Source organism: Zalophus californianus, chromosome 16 (assembly GCF_009762305.2).
Source record: "Zalophus californianus isolate mZalCal1 chromosome 16, mZalCal1.pri.v2, whole genome shotgun sequence".
NCBI classification, from domain to species: domain Eukaryota; kingdom Metazoa; phylum Chordata; class Mammalia; order Carnivora; family Otariidae; genus Zalophus; species Zalophus californianus.
The window spans coordinates 35,006,547-35,021,646 of record NC_045610.1 but is presented as its reverse complement, the minus strand read 5'-3'; the positions used below and the strand labels follow the sequence as shown (position 1 = coordinate 35,021,646).

Below are 15,100 nucleotides of genomic sequence, written 5' to 3'. Positions count from 1 at the left end.
AAGCAGAGCTGAAAGCAGAGGCTTAACTGACTGAGTCACCCAGGTGCCCCCGAAGATATATATGTATTTTTAAAGATTTTATTTATTTATTTGACAGAGAGACACAGTGAGAGAGGGAACACAAGCAGGGGGAGTGGCAGAGGGAGAAGCGGGTTTTCCGCGGAGCAGAGAGCCCAGTGTTGGGCTGGATCCCAGCACACTGGGATCATGACCTGAGCCGAAGGCGCCTAATGACTGAGCCACCCAGGTAGCCGCTGAAGATATTTTCTTACCATGTTTTTTCTAAACTTTTTATAGTTTTACATTTAAATCTATGATGCATCTAAAAATATTTATTTATTTATTTGAGAGAGCTTACACACGAGTGCGGGAGGGGCAAAGGCAGAGCCCCACGCTTGGCTGGATGTCAGGAGAGATAGGCCCGGAGCCAAATCAAGAGTAAGATGCCTAAAGACTGAGTCACCCAGGCGCCCCTCTATGATCCATTCTGAATGAATCTTGTTTAAGGTGGAGGTGGAGGTAGAGGTTCTTTTCTTTCTTTCTTTGCCGGCATATGTCCAGTTCCTTCAGCACCAATTTTTTTTTTTTTAAGATTTTTTTTTTTTTTTTTATTGAGAGAGAGAGAGAGAATGGTAGAGAGAGAGCATGAGAGGGAAGAAGGTCAGAGGGAGAAGCCGACTCCCCGCTGAGCAGGGAGCCCGATGTGGGACTCGATCCCGAGACTCCAGGATCAGGACCTGAGCCGAAGGCAGTCGCCCAACCAACTGAGCCACCCAGGCGCCCTTTTTTTTTTTTTTAAGTAATCTCTACAGCCAACCTGAGGCTTAAATTCACAACCTCAAGATCAGGACTCCTGAGCTCTAGGCACTGAGCCAGTAGGCGTCCCAGGACCAGTTGTTGAAAAGGCACTTGATTCCACTTTGTAGCTTACCCCCACCCATTTATTCTATAGCAGTCAGAATGATTAAAAAAAAAATGTGTATCAGATGATGTCATTCCCTGTTCAAAACCTTCCAGTGGCACCACAACATAACCTGGCCTCTCCCCGATGGCATTTTCTACCACTGGACGTCCACTGTAATAATATTCCGCGGTCAGATAAACACCAGACTTGCTCCCTCACTTCATGCAGGTCTGTTTGTTCCACTGTCAGAGAGGCTTTTCCCAACCAACCTTTTAAAATTGTTTACTCCTTCTGTCTTTCTCCCTTGCCCTGCGTTTTCTTTCTTTCTTTTTTTTAAGGTTATTTATTTATTTATTTAACAGAGCACAAGCAGGGGGAGCAGCAGAGGGAGAAGCAGGCTCCCTGATGAGCAAGAAGCCCACGTGGGGCTCGATCCCAGGACCCTGAGATCCTGACCTGAGCCGAAGGCAGTTGCTTAACCAACTGAGCCACCCAGGCACCCCTGCCCTGCGTTTTCCTAACAGCACTAACATAATGCAATGTATTACATATCAATTTGCTCATTTGTTTATTCTTTGTCCCCATTTCCAACCCCACCAAAATCTCCGAGAGAGTTTACTGCTATACTCTCAGGCCCTGGAATAGTGCCCGGCACACAGTAGGTACTCAGTTAATAATGCAGTGCTTGATAGGCTGGGAAGAATGAATAAATGTAAAGTGAGAAAGACCTATTTCTGGGTCAGGTGCCCGTGCGGACTTCGTGCAAAGTGGGAGCGCCACCTCTCGGGAAGCCACCTTACTGGAGAACGAAGGAAATGACTCATAGAATCTTAGGCAAAAAAAAAAAAAAAAAGCAGCGTGCCGGAAGAGCCGGAAAAAGCAGTGCCGGAAGTTAAACATCGGAATGTTGCTCTCTAGAATGACATCCGACTCCCAAGAGGAAGTGTGGCCGAGTGGTGTTCTGCAAAACGGACTCCCCGGCAGCCGATCCGGAAAGAAGCGTTCCGCGCCTGCGGGTGCGAGGAACCACGTGGGGCCGGGGCGTGTTTCCGGTGCCGGCGGCCCCTGGAGGAGTTGCAGCCGGAGCCGCTGGAGGGGTGAGAGGGGTTTGGGGTCCTGAGAAGAAGGGGAGATACTGGGATCGGGGGAGGGGAGAGGCGACGGGGTTGGATGAATTCCGCTCTGAGAGGTGGCCAGAGGGATCGAATGGGAGGCAGGGCGGGGCAGCGCCGGTGGACAGGTGCAGACCTGTCAGCGCACGTCCCACGCCACGTGGACTTGCCTTTGTCCGTGGCTGCCTTTCCCATCAGGCCGCGACGACAGGGGTTGTGCCTTATTTGTCTCTGTCGCGTGCAGTGCTGGGCACGGAGTTGGGGCTCAGTAAGTTCTTGCTGAATGAGTGAATGAATGAATGAATGAATGTGTGTGTGTCTCGGTAGGTATGGAGGACATTTACAGTATAAATGGTATGAGTATAGAGAGTATTTGTGGCTTGTTAGCCTATTTTCTCCTGGGGAATCCGTGCTTGTCTCGAGCTTCCATTGGGAGTTCTTCGCCAGTCCTTGGGTTTTGTCTCTTTTTCTTGAAGGAGCAGGGCGATTGCGACTCAGGACATTTTCTTTGCTTTTACTGAATGCTAGGCCGTGTGGCTAGGTACCAGGGACAGACACAGGAACAAACCGTCCCTGTATACAGGCCGCAGACCAGTGCGGGGACAGAAACACAAACAGAAATTAAAATATATTAAGGTGCTGTAATAAGAGGTTAACTAAAGTTCGGGAAGATAGAGCCAGGAGGTGGTGTGGCTGTCCTCATTAGGGATTGTCTTTCAAGGTCAGGGGCCTCCTCCTTCCCCGTCTTGTGGAGGCCCAGAGCAGGTCATGAGCCCAGTCTTCTCTGTAAAAGGCAAGGTCTGGGATGGACGTTCTCTAGGCCTCTTTCTTGCATGATGTCCCATCTCAGATATTACTAACGGCTCTAGTTCTCCCACCATCCACCTTTTACTGGTTTGTCTGAATGTTCATTATGTCTTATGATGTAGCATAAATTGTATTGGGTTGGGAAATCAGGATTTTGGACCTCATTCTGGTGCTCTAGATTTGTTTGTAAAATGAAGAGGATTGTAATGAAATAATCTCTAAAACCCCTTCCAGTTCTAATACCATGATTGTGGCAATAGGTCAGACTGTTTTGTTCTACCTTAGACCTGACCCCTCTTTATCACTGTAGTTTCCCTTCTCTGAATAATTCACAAAGACAGTGTCTTTTTTTTTTTTTTAACATCCGTGTTCTGACACAGTATTGGGTACAAAATAGATGCTTAGAGGCGCCTGGGTGGCTCAGTCGTTGGGTGTTTGCCTTCAGGGTCCTGGGATCGAGCCCCGCATCCGGCTCCCTGCTCCGCAGGAAGCCTGCTTCTCCCTCTCCCACTCCCCCTGCTTGTGTTCCCTCTCTCGCTGTGTCTCTGTCTGTCAAATAAATAAATAAAATCTTTAAAAACAAACAAGCAAAAAACCAAAATAAATGCTTAATAGTAACTTTTAAGTCAAATGAGATAGAAATAATAGCCCCTGCTTTTGGATCCTTGCCCACCCCGGGATATTAGTTCAGGGATAAGGGGACTGAGGAGAAATTGGGTTTTTTGTTTTTGCTTTGTTGTTTTTTTTTTTTTTGCTTAGGGAAAAGTCTTTTCTCCCCCCCCTTCGGAACATTTTTTACACATGTGCTATCCCAGAGTTTTTTCAGTGCAGCACCTTGTGGTGAACACATACACAGCAATAGCAGCACTCTTCTTTTTCTTTTTATTTATTTATTTATTTTAGAGAGAGAGAGAGAGAGAGAGAGAGAGAGAGAGAGAGCGGGCGCGCCTGAGCAGGGAGGGGCTGAGGGGGAGGGAGAAAGAATCTGAAGCTGACTCCGCACTGAGTGAGGAGCGCATTGCAGGGCTCGATCCCCCAACCCTAAGATCATGACCCGAGCCAAAATCAAGAGTTGGACACTCAACCTACTGAGCCACCCAGGTGTCCCTATAGCACACTATTTTTATGGGCATATACAGCTACCATTGTAGGAACGGTGTTTATACATATATCTTTAAAATGTGTCTTCAAAGTAACACTGTGGTGAACACACTAGGAATTGGGTTTTTACCAGAGAGACTTGGAGTTGGCATGACAGATTTAAACCGGATTTATGGAGTAATCCGCTTGAGAAGGATAATGATGTAGGCAGGGTATTCAGTGCTGTTTCATCCTCCCAGCTGTTTATCCTCAGGACCATGGCCAACAGTGAACGCACCTTCATTGCCATCAAGCCTGATGGGGTCCAGCGCAGCCTTGTGGGAGAGATCATCAAGCGTTTTGAGCAAAAGGGATTCCGCCTCATTGCTATGAAATTAATTCAGGTAAGTGGACTTCATTCTTCATATTTCTGTTCTCTTGGAGTATAGGGGATCATTGTAGGTTAGCCCCCCTGTTTCTCCCCTCCCCTCCTTTTTAGCCTTCTCCATGTAAGGTGAGCACATATGTCCTGATACCTGGAAACTCCTTGGTGCCTAGCATGGTGGCCAAGTCCTACAACAAACCAAGTTACTGGGACTTTTGGAAATAGCCTCCCTTTCCCCCTAGCACTGGAGAGCTCGCGTATTACTACAGCACTGATTTCTTTCTTTTTTTTTTTTTTTTAAGATTTTTATTTTTAAGTAATCTGCACACTCAGTGTGGGGCGTGGACTCAACCCTGAGATCAAGAGTCGCACACTCCACTGACTGAGTCAGCCAGGTGCCCCCTTTTTCCTTTTTTAAATTTTTGTTTATTTTCTTTCTTCAAATTTTCATTTAAATTCTAGTTCGTTAACATACAGGACAACACTGGTTTCAGGAGAGCACTGTGATTTCTGACTCAGAGCCCTGGGTGTTTGAGCTCCTGGTCTTGAGCTTCCTGAGCAGATAATTTCAGAGAACTTCTCCCCCCCTCCCCTCCCCCTCTCTCTGAGGCAGGTTGATCCTCAGCAAGGAGATCTTTCCATCCTTATTTACCGTCCACTTAGTGTCTAGTGTATATTAGGCACCATCAGGGCATGTTGCAGGGAAAGCTGTGGTTTTGCCCTTGGGAAGGCCCACCTGGAAACAGCAGAGAGCAGACACACTTGCAAGACACCTGCAAAGCAATATTTCAAAAAATGAAAAGGAAGGGGCACCTGGGTGATGCATTCGGTTAAGTGTCGGACTCTTGGTTTCAGGTCAGGTTGTAATCTCAGGGTCATGAGATGGAGCCCTGCGTCAGGCTCCATGCTCAGCGAAGAGTCTGCTTGAGATTCTCTCTCTCCCTTTCCCTCTGCCCCTCCTGTTCGTGCTCACTCTCTCTCTCTCTAAAACATTAAAAAAAAAAAACCCAAAAAACAAAACCCCAAAAATGAAAAGGATAAACCGGCTAAGAACCTTTTTTCAGACAGACCTGGGAAATGAGAATTCAAATTGTCAAAGCAGATAAATTAGGGGGCATTCCTTTTTCCTATCTATAGAGTCATCTCTGGACTCTGCTAGTGCATTTTAAATTTAGTTTGATTTGCAATTTAGTTCCTGTGTGATGTTTAGGAAAACCACTTTAGTATAATAGGGAGTAGTTGGATGTTAGTGCAGAGTCGGAGGGGTACATGATGGAATGATCAGTGCCAGGTGTTGGACAAACATTGCTTTCCAGGGAGTTTGCATATTAAATTAGGTTTTGAAGGCAAAGTGAAATGAAAAGTATTGTTGATCAGGCATTTACTGTGTGCTGGACATACGTGTTTTCTTTGCCTTTTATGACAGGCCAGAGACATACTTATTTCTGTGCCTGTGGTTGTCAGTCATGAGGAATCGGGGGCTTGGTGAGGTTACATAATGTATCGGAAGGCGCACAGTGATGGAGCAGGGATTTTAACTCAGGTCTCTCTGACCCCTGAGTGAGTGCATTTTTTCCCGTTAAGTTAAGCTGACTTGCCGATCAAGGATGTGGGCCTGAGGAAGAATGGGAGGAGGGGCAGCTGTCAGGAGTCTACAGAGGACAGGGAGGAGGGCGGGGAGGGAAAACGTGATGTTCCCCCTCCGAAGAAACCCTGTAATCTCTTCGGCAGACTAAAGATAACCAGAACTGGGCCGCCTGGGTGGCTCAGTGGGTTAAGTGTCTGCTTTCGGCTCAGGTCATGATCCCGGGGTCCTGGGATCGAGCCCCGTGTTGGGCTCCCTGCTCAGCGGGTGTCTGCTTCTCCCTCTACCCCTCCCCCCTGCTCCTGCTCTGTCTCTCACTCTCTCTCTCTCAAATAAATAAATAAATAAAATCTTTAAAGAAAAGTAAAGATAACCAGAACCAAAAAAACCAAACAAAAAAGATGATCAGAACCAATTAGTAGAATTAAAAGACTGTTCGGGGAAGGGAAGGTCAAGTCATTGTGTGTCAGGAGAGCACCCCTACCGGGTTTCCGTTGGGATGGGGTGGGCGGTGGCCAAGGGTGAATGACTGACGTGGTGTGGTCACGTGGCTGTGTCACTTTGGCAAGGAACACTCGCCGGAGGCTGAGAGATGGGCCGTTCTGGTTGTGCTTTCTGGCAGTGGCTCTCCACGTTTGTGGGTACGACTGCAGTGCGCAGGGTACAGACCTGGGAGAACGAAGGGTCCGTGTGAGGCCCGGAGCAAGCCCGTGTGCTGTGGCAAAGAGTGAGCCCGGCTGAGGGAGTTGGAATTGCCAAGCAGGTGGTTCGCTCTCTGGCTAACTTGCTTTATTGCTAGATGTCATGTACTTTTGAGTGGTTTGTGAAATACTTGTGGGAGTCGCATAGTTGCCCCACCTGGCCCCTGGCCTTCATCTTCTGAGTAAATGAGCCGTCTCCCTGGGTTGTGCCTGGGTTCAGTTTGCTTCTCATCGAATGCCAAGACACACCCCCCCCCCACTTCCCTTTGACATTTGAGTTGAGGCTTGTTCTCAGTGAATGGAAAGTCATCGTATTGTTGGTTTTGCTGTCTAAAATGGGATGGCCAGATTCGATTCTTTTTTTAAAAAGATTTTATTGGGCGCCTGGGTGGCTCAGTTGGTTGGGCGACTGCCTTTGGCTCAGGTCATGATCCTGGAGTCCCAGGATCGAGTCCCGCATCAGGCTCCCTGCTCAGCAGGGAGTCTGCTTCTCCCTCTGACCCTCCCCCGTCTCATGCTCTCTCTCTCTATCTCATTCTCTCTCTCAAATAAATAAATAAAATCTTTAAAAAAAATTTAAAAAAAGATTTTATTTATTCATTTGAGACACAGAGATACAGAGAGAGAGAGAGAGCATGAGCAGGGAGAGAGGCAGAGGGAGAAGGAGAGGCAGGCTCCCTGCTGAGCCAGGAGCCCGACGTGGGCCTCGACATGGGGCTCGATCCCAGGACCCTGTGATCATGACCTGAGTCGATGGCAGACATTTAACCATCTGAGCCACCCTGGCGCCCCGGATTCGATTCTAATGTTCTGTGGTTTTCTTCCGATCAGGCAAGGCCAACAGGGGGCAAATTGGCACAAAGCTGAAGCACTTTGAGTCTCCCTGGCACTGCTCCCCTCTGGTAGTGTTGGGAGCGGATTGCGTTCTAACAGAATCAGTGAGCTGAGAGCTCACATTTTAGACAGCAGTGAGTGGGAAATAATTAGATTGCTGATTCTTAGAAAGTTTGGGGGCCAATTCTCATTCTCTGTCCTGTGCAATAGGCTTCCGAAGGCCTTCTCAAGGAGCACTACATTGACCTGAAGGACCGTCCGTTCTTTGCTGGCCTGGTGAAGTACATGCAGTCAGGGCCTGTGGTTGCCATGGTGAGTATGCATGTGTGGGATATCGAGGTGGATGACTCCGTTGGAGTCAAGAGTGAGGGGTGTGATTCCTGCCTCTGACGCCAGGTCCTCACTGATACACAGGAAATGGGGGCTGGGAGGATTGGGCGGTTAGGATATAAGTTAGCTCTCTGACCCAAACAAAGGCAAGAGGCATTTGTTTGCTGAACTGAAGACTCATAGTGACTCATAGCTGGGAGCGATCGGGAGAGGTTGGCCTGATTCTTCACTTCGGGAGGGCAGCGAGATTGTCTCTTGCTTATTGCAATGATTTTCCTCCAAGTATGTATCGGTTGTCATCATGGTGCCAGGCTCTGTTCCAGACACTGGGGGTACAGTCATGAATGAGACAAAATAGGTACTAAGTATTACAACAAAATAGGTACTAAGGATTACAAAGCTTTTCATAGCTTTGCTTGTCTACACATCTTAAAGGGGGAAGATGGGCAGATAATGGAGAAATATATATGTATGCTAATGATTAGTGATAAGCCCAGAAATGTAATAGGATGATGTGACAGCAAGTGGCCACTTTAGATTGGCTGGTCAAGGAACATGCTTTTCAAGCTGAAATCGGAGTGAAAAGAAGGAGCCAGACATACACAAGAATCACACTGAAGAGCAGTCTCAACAAGAAAACAGCATGTGCAAAGGGCCTGGGCTTTCTGAGGTACTGAAAGAAGGTTGGAGCCGCTGGAGCCTGGTGGGTGAAAGAGAAGGTCAGATGACATGAGATCAGACGCACGGGTGCAGGCCAGGTCAGGCAGGGCTGTGCTGGCCACGCACATCCCGAGCACCGGGACGGACGCTAAGGGAGGTCCAACAGTAGGCATTTTTAAAGGCTGCTCAGGCTGCTCTGTCAAGAATGGATGGATTATAGGAAAGCAGGAGTGGGCGCAGGGAGGCCAGTATTGCCAGTGTTGGAACCAGTAGATGCTCCATAACTATTCCTTCAGTGTTATAAGGGGGCTGTTTTCTTTTTTTGAGTTAATAGTTTTCAGATTTTCTGCTGAGATGGGTTTTCTTTCTTGACCATATATTTTATCCTTGGAGGTCTGGGAGGGCCTGAATGTGGTGAAGACAGGCCGAGTGATGCTCGGGGAGACCAACCCTGCGGACTCCAAGCCTGGCACCATCCGTGGGGACTTTTGCATCCAAGTTGGCAGGTGGGAGTGGGTGCTTTTTGCCTTTTTCCAAAATCTGAGTTAGGTGACATAAGAATTTGGGTTCCTCCGGCATCTGCCTGGCCCAGTCGGCAGAGCATGCAACTGTAGATCTTGGGGTTGTAAGTTCGAGCCCAGCCCCACTTTGGTTCTAGAGATGACTTAAAAAAAAGGGGGGGGGGCGCCTGGGTGGCTCAGTCGTTAAGCGTCTGCCTTCGGCTCAGGTCATGATCCCAGGGTCCTGGGATCGAGCCCCGCGTTGGGCTCCCTGCTCGGCGGGAAGCCTGCTTCTCCCTCTCCCACTCCCCCTGCTTGTGTTCCCTCTCTCACTTTGTCTCTCTCTTGTCAAATAAATAAAATCTTAAAAAAATAATAATAAAAAAATAATGTGGACTCAGGTGCAGGGAGCTTTGGCTTTTTCTGCTGCAGAGTCTGTCAGCTTTCTGGCAGTGGGAGTGGGGGCCTTCCGGGTAGTTGAATCCTTTGGGTCTAGGTAACATGGCCATCTCCTTCCCCATCCAGGAACATTATCCATGGCAGCGACTCTGTGGAGAGTGCAGAGAAGGAGATCGGCTTGTGGTTCCAGCCTGAAGAGCTGGTGGATTACAAGAGCTGTGCTCAGAGCTGGATCTACGAGTGATGAGCGACGAGAGAGCAGACCTCACTGCTTTGTTCATTCCATTCCTGCTCCCTCCCACAAGCAGGGGGCCAGGCTCTCGGAAATCCACTTATTTTTGAGAACTTCCTTATAACCTGGAGGGGAACTCTGGAGCTGGGAGTGCTCCCTGTACAGTATTATGTGCTACTATCAGATTAAAATGTTTCATCCCAACATAGGATTCATCGAGTCGGTTACTTTGTATTGCCCTGTTGCTTTGTAGTGTTTTTTCTTTTCCATTTACTCTGGATAACCTAAGCTAACGGAATGTAAATACTATGTAAATTATTTTTATTGGCCTGAGAGAGATCTGTCTGCCCCTCCCTTCACTCCTGCATCCCATCCACTTTTGGCACTGAGCCAGTCAGCAGTCATCCAGGAAGGATCTGCTAGGTTGCTAAGATTGTACTGGGTGCAGAAGATTCACTGGAAATGAGAGATAGCCTTACTACTCTTGAGAAGCTCTGAGGGACTCTGCAGATGGGGGAGTGTGAGAAATAACTACTCCAAAAACAGAAAAGCTGGATAGTGGGCCTGGGTTCCTGGGAGGACCTCAGAAGAAGCAGGTGAAATCTTGAGTAGCTTTGATTTGTTAGGGCACTGATTTGGTTGCTTTAACAGAAGCAAAATGGAAATTTACTTTTTTTTCTTTTAAATATTTTATTTATTTGACAGAGAGAGACACACAGCGAGAGAGGGAACACAAGCAGAGGGAGTGGGAGAGGGAGAGGCAGGCTTCCCGCGGAGCAGGGAGCCCGATGGGGGGCTCGATCCCAGGACCCCGGGATCATGACCTGAGTCGGAGGCAGAAGTTTAACAACTGAGCCACCCAGGCGCCCCAAGAAGAATTTAGTCAACCGGAGAGTTTGAGGTCAAAATGGAGGCAGCTGAAGTCCTCTCTCAATCCGGCGGATACCGGCTATCAGGGCGTTCGCAGGGAGCCGTCGCGGCTGGCACGCGGTGCCCGCCGTCAGCTCGCTGTCCCGAGCAGGGACAGACACGAGGCCTCCGACCATCTCGGGGGACAGGCACTGCTGGACGGGTGTCTGGACGGGCGGCGAGGACGGGCTCGCTGCCTCGCCACCGAAGCTGGGCACCACCCAAGGGTGGGGAGCTGTGTGCACTGCTGTGAGACAGTCTAGAACCCGTCAGGGATGTGTGACCGCACAGGGAGTGTGAGTGTGTGCGCGGGCATGCGCGCGCGCGGCCGGCGGTACTGCGGGGAGGGCTGCGGGCCGGAGGTGCCGAGTTCCAGCCGCGGGGCACCCCGCCGCACCGGGAACAGGAAGCCACTTCCTGCTCCCGAGCCCCCAGCGCCTCCTCGCCTGCCCGGGCCGTGCTCAAGAGTTCTCCGCCGCGTCGGCCTCGCGGGTTGGGCGGCGGGGCGTCCGGGGTGTGGCCGTCGCGCGGCCCTCCTCCCGAGCCGCCTCGGGCCCCGCCGCCCGCTCCACGTCTCGCCTCCCGCCACGCCGCGCAGCCTGCTTCCCGGTACGGCGCTGGGGGCGCTTTCCCCGCCGCCCCCCCGAACCTCCTCCCCGCGGACGCGCTCGCCGCTCCCCCTCCGCCCACCCCCCCCCCGGGGCCCGGGGCCGGGTCCCTTCCCGCGGGGCGGCGGCGGCTGCCGGCGGGCGCGTGTCCCAGCGGAGCGGGCGGAGGGGCCCGGGGCGCCCGCGGGGTGAGGGTGGGGGGGAGGGCGGCCGGGGTCCTGTGCCCGCGCGGCCGCGGGGCCCTGAGCCGACCTGTCGCCCGCAGGCCATGGCCCACCAGGAGCGCACGTTCATCGCCATCAAGCCGGACGGCGTGCAGCGCGGCTTGGTGGGCGAGATCATCAAGCGCTTCGAGCAGAAGGGGTTCCGCCTCGTGGCCATGAAGTTCCTGCAGGTAACGCGGCGCCCCCACGGATCCCCGGAACCCGGCGGCGGGCGCCCCTTCTCCTGCTCGCCCGCCGCCGCTCCCCCGCCCCCCGCGCCCGGCGGCTCTCGCCCTCGCGGGGATCCCGCTGTCCGAGCCGGGGCCCCGCGGCCCGCGAACCCGGGAGCCCTCGCAAGGTTAAGCGGAGGTGACGTGACGGCCCGGGGAGCAGCCGGTGCCTCGCCGTGGCGCTGGGCCCGCGGGGCGCGGAGAAACCTGTTCCCCGGCGCGGCCACGCGGGCCACACGTGCCCAGGGTGCGGGCAGACGGAGTTCCCCCCGATTTAGGACAGGGCCTGGCATTTCCACACTTTACATTTGGGGCACAGATCTGGACTTTAAGGGAGAAGTTAAGTATTGAAATCTTAACCAGGCCCATCTGGGAAGAGAACGTTCTCGGTTAACATGTGAAATGTTGGAAAGGGCACTGGAAGTGGGCCAGAAGAGTGACATGACCGCTCTCTGACGTGTTTCCTTCAAAGGCAGCCAACGCTTAATCTCCACATCTAGATTCTCAAACCACCTACTTCTTAGGATGGTAACACCCCTAATACCATTGACATTTTCCGGGTGTCTTCATGATGGGAACAGCCTTTCTGCTAAAAAGAGTATCAGTGTCAGGGTTTGGGGGGGATTTCTGTTTACACCTTATGTGGGCTAACATGTTAAGGGACTTGGAGAACCTGCCTTGGGAATGGGGGGGCGGATTCTGAGGATGGGTCGGAGCCCTATTTCAGCCTTTCCAGGGTACTTCCTAACTGCGACCTCCTTTTGCGTGCCAGGCCCCCGAGGAGCTCCTGCAGCAGCACTACCTTGACCTGAAGGACCGTCCCTTCTTCCCCGGGCTGGTGAAGTACATGCACTCCGGGCCCGTTGTGGCCATGGCAAGTGCTTGGCGGCGGTGGGGGGCCGGGAGGAGGGGCCGGGAATAGGGGCTGGTACGGAACCGGCTTGCTCAGTGCGGTGTGGCCTCTTTTTAGACATCTTCCCCAGCCACTTCAAATTCCTTTGTTTTACAAATGGAGCCTGCTGGGGCTAGAGCAGTTAGGAGCTTGGGAGGAAAAAGCAAGGGGAACCAGACCTTAGAAAAAGTTCTCTGTGGGCGCCTGGGTGGCTCAGTTGGTTAAGCGACTGCCTTCGGCTCAGGTCATGATCCTGGAGTCCCGGGATCGAGTCCCGCATCGGGCTCCCTGCTCGGCAGGGAGTCTGCCTCTCCCTCTGACCCTCTTCCCTCTGGTGCTCTCTGTCTCTCATTCTCTCTCTCAAATAAATAAATAAATAAATAAAATCTTAAAAAAAAAAAAAAAAAAGAAAGAAAAAGTTCTCTGTAACCCAGTGCTAGAAATGGAGTAGTCTGTTTCCTCCTCTGACATTAATGTCCAGCTGGGAATGAAGAGGAGGAGGAAGTTCGGGAGGGAGGCACTGAAATCGGCCCGGGTTCTGGGAGGATGGCTTTGTTCTTCCTGTCCTTCCCCTGCCTACACTTTCCGCTTTCACGGGGATCCTCACCATTTCCTGCCCTAATGTCCTTGCCCCGACCCGGTTCCAGCCCAGTCACTGTCCTCTACCCCCTCCATCACCGTTTCTCCTCGAGCTTGTGGCTGCCTGAGGTTCTTCCGTCCTGTTCATCTTCCTCTCAGTTAGGTGGGAAGTCCCCGAGTTGGGTAGACGGTTTCTGTGTGTCCGAGCGATGCGCTGGGGATGGAGCCCGGAGCGAACCGTACAGGCCCCTGCTGTCCAGGACGGGCTGAGCTGCTTGACCGAGCCCCGGGCGGGTCTGACGGGAGCGAGCTGGGCGGCACGGGTCAAGGTTTGTACTGAAATGGTCCCAAGTGACAGATCTGATGCAGTCCCTCTTCCCGACTGTTTCTAGGTCTGGGAGGGACTGAATGTGGTGAAGACGGGGCGAATGATGCTTGGGGAGACCAACCCCGCGGATTCTAAGCCCGGCACCATTCGTGGGGACTTCTGCATTCAAGTTGGCAGGTAAGGCCTGAGGGGCATGGAGGACTGTTTCTCAAAGGCACTTCACGGGGGGTATGAAACCTTATTGGCGTATCCCAATTTTAGGAAAATTTGAACTTTTAAAATTAGGTGGAAATGATCACTGGATGAAAGTTTTCTTCAATAGTGACTTCCCTATGCTACTTAAAATTTTACCTAAGGCCTCGCATAAGGGAGCTTCGTGTGGCTGGAAAGCGCAGAGTGAGGGGGGAAGCCTCGGCTTTGCTCCTTGTGGCTGTGGCTATGGGTGTGCCACTTAACCTTTTGGTTAAGCCCCCCTCCAATTCTATAGTTGCTTTTAAGAGGAAATACTTTGGGGGGGTAGTCTCATGCTTCGAGGGGCAGTTTGGCTGAAAAGGTCTGCAGTGACTCCTTTGTCTTAACTATAAACAGACGTTGGCACTTTAAAATGTGGTAACCTGGGGGATGCGTGGGGGGCTCAGTCAGTGAAACATCTGACTCTTGATCTCAGCTCGCTCTTGATCTCAGGGTTGTGAGTTCAAGCCCCACGTTGGGCTCCATACTGGGTGTGGAGCCTACTTTAATAAATAAAGTGTGGTAACAAGTATTTGTTCTCTTTCTTAGGAACATCATTCATGGCAGTGATTCAGTAAAAAGTGCAGAGAAAGAAGTAAGTCTCTGGTTTAAGCCTGAAGAGTTGGTTAACTACAAGTCTTGTGCTTTTGACTGGATCTATGAATAAAAGGTGGACAAAGCATCAGTCCCCTTTGGCACCACTTGACGTGGCCCTGGACACACCTCTTCATTCCAGTGACTTGGAAGTAATGGCATCATTCTTTCCTTTCTAAAACGTACTTACCAATAAAGCCTTTGGAAACTGGTGCAGCCTTTTGTGCTTACTTGCTACGACACTGCAAGAAGTGACTTGGTTCCTTGGCTTTCACCGCGTTATCCAGAACCAAATAATCCTGCTTGCTGTGAAAGAATGATCTGACTCTTCTCAGCACCGGGGTGTACTGCTAGACTCTAGGAGGTAAAGTAGAGAGGCTGAAGAGGGCAAGTGTGGCATTGACCGTGTGTCTAAAAGGGAAATGATGTAAATAAATATCCTGACCAGCTTAGAGGATGTAGACATGTAGATTTCTGTACAGTGAATTTGTTGAAACTCAAGTGAAACAGAGTCGTCCAGATTTACATCTTTGTTGACTGCTAACTGGGCAAGTTATGAGGAAAATGGAAGTCTAAAGACATGTAAAATGAGGGTAATACCACTGCAATGCAGGTTTAAAAGAAAGAATATATCTAGTGCCTGGCCCCTGGTAAGTGTTCTCTGCAACCTTACCCTCCTTCTTACTCTTCCCTGGAGTGAGATAAGCCTGTTTTCTGGGCTACATGCAGCGACTGGTTACAAAACTCTTACTGCCTGCTTTTAAGGTTAATTCTCTCAAATGAATAAATAAAAAAATCTTAAAAAAAAAAGTTTGTTTGAGAGAGAGAGCACGAGCAGGGGGTAGGGGGAAAGGGAGAAGGAGAAGCAGGCTCCCAGCTGAGCAGGGAGCCCGATGCGGGGCTCGATCCCAGGACCCTGGGATTATGACCTGAGCCGAAGGCAGACGCTTAACAGACTGAGCTACCCAGGCACCTCTGCTTTTTTTTTTTTTTTAGA

At 50.9% G+C, this 15,100-nt stretch overlaps 2 protein-coding genes across 4 annotated transcripts; both read left to right on the top strand.

The window, feature by feature from the left end:
* Positions 1 to 1,850: 1,850 nt before the first annotated feature.
* On the top strand, positions 1,851 to 9,740 carry NME1 (NME/NM23 nucleoside diphosphate kinase 1). Of its 3 annotated transcripts, none has more exons than XM_027626320.1 (5): positions 1,851 to 2,001; positions 4,178 to 4,307; positions 7,619 to 7,720; positions 8,792 to 8,904; positions 9,424 to 9,740. In XM_027626320.1, the coding sequence occupies exons 2-5, from the start codon at positions 4,182 to 4,184 to the stop codon at positions 9,539 to 9,541; spliced, it is 459 nt and encodes a 152-aa protein (XP_027482121.1). In that variant the 5' UTR covers positions 1,851 to 2,001; positions 4,178 to 4,181; the 3' UTR covers positions 9,542 to 9,740. The 3 variants fall into 3 exon arrangements, with proteins under 3 accessions (XP_027482121.1, XP_027482122.1, XP_027482123.1); XM_027626321.1 differs by having other exon boundaries at positions 1,908 to 2,001; positions 4,164 to 4,307; XM_027626322.1 differs by lacking the exon at positions 1,851 to 2,001 and adding an exon at positions 2,141 to 2,284.
* Positions 9,741 to 10,833: 1,093 nt separating this feature from the next.
* On the top strand, positions 10,834 to 14,315 carry LOC113939761 (nucleoside diphosphate kinase B). The gene is made up of 5 exons (XM_027626319.2): positions 10,834 to 11,047; positions 11,312 to 11,440; positions 12,252 to 12,353; positions 13,343 to 13,455; positions 14,059 to 14,315. Exons 2-5 carry the CDS (start codon positions 11,315 to 11,317, stop codon positions 14,174 to 14,176), a joined length of 459 nt encoding a protein of 152 aa, XP_027482120.1. The 5' UTR covers positions 10,834 to 11,047; positions 11,312 to 11,314; the 3' UTR covers positions 14,177 to 14,315.
* Positions 14,316 to 15,100: the final 785 nt, after the last annotated feature.

Excerpts from the sequence above, each read along its gene's own strand:
- NME1 (XM_027626320.1), top strand. The coding sequence starts at position 4,182 with ATGGCCAACAGTGAACGCACCTTCATTGCCATCAAGCCTGATGGGGTC. Across the intron at positions 7,721-8,791 it reads CAGGGCCTGTGGTTGCCATG|GTCTGGGAGGGCCTGAATGT; the intron begins GTGAGTATGCAT and ends TTATCCTTGGAG. Across the intron at positions 8,905-9,423 it reads TTTTGCATCCAAGTTGGCAG|GAACATTATCCATGGCAGCG; the intron begins GTGGGAGTGGGT and ends TTCCCCATCCAG.
- LOC113939761 (XM_027626319.2), top strand. The coding sequence starts at position 11,315 with ATGGCCCACCAGGAGCGCACGTTCATCGCCATCAAGCCGGACGGCGTG. Across the intron at positions 11,441-12,251 it reads TGGCCATGAAGTTCCTGCAG|GCCCCCGAGGAGCTCCTGCA; the intron begins GTAACGCGGCGC and ends TTTGCGTGCCAG. Across the intron at positions 13,456-14,058 it reads TTCTGCATTCAAGTTGGCAG|GAACATCATTCATGGCAGTG; the intron begins GTAAGGCCTGAG and ends TCTCTTTCTTAG.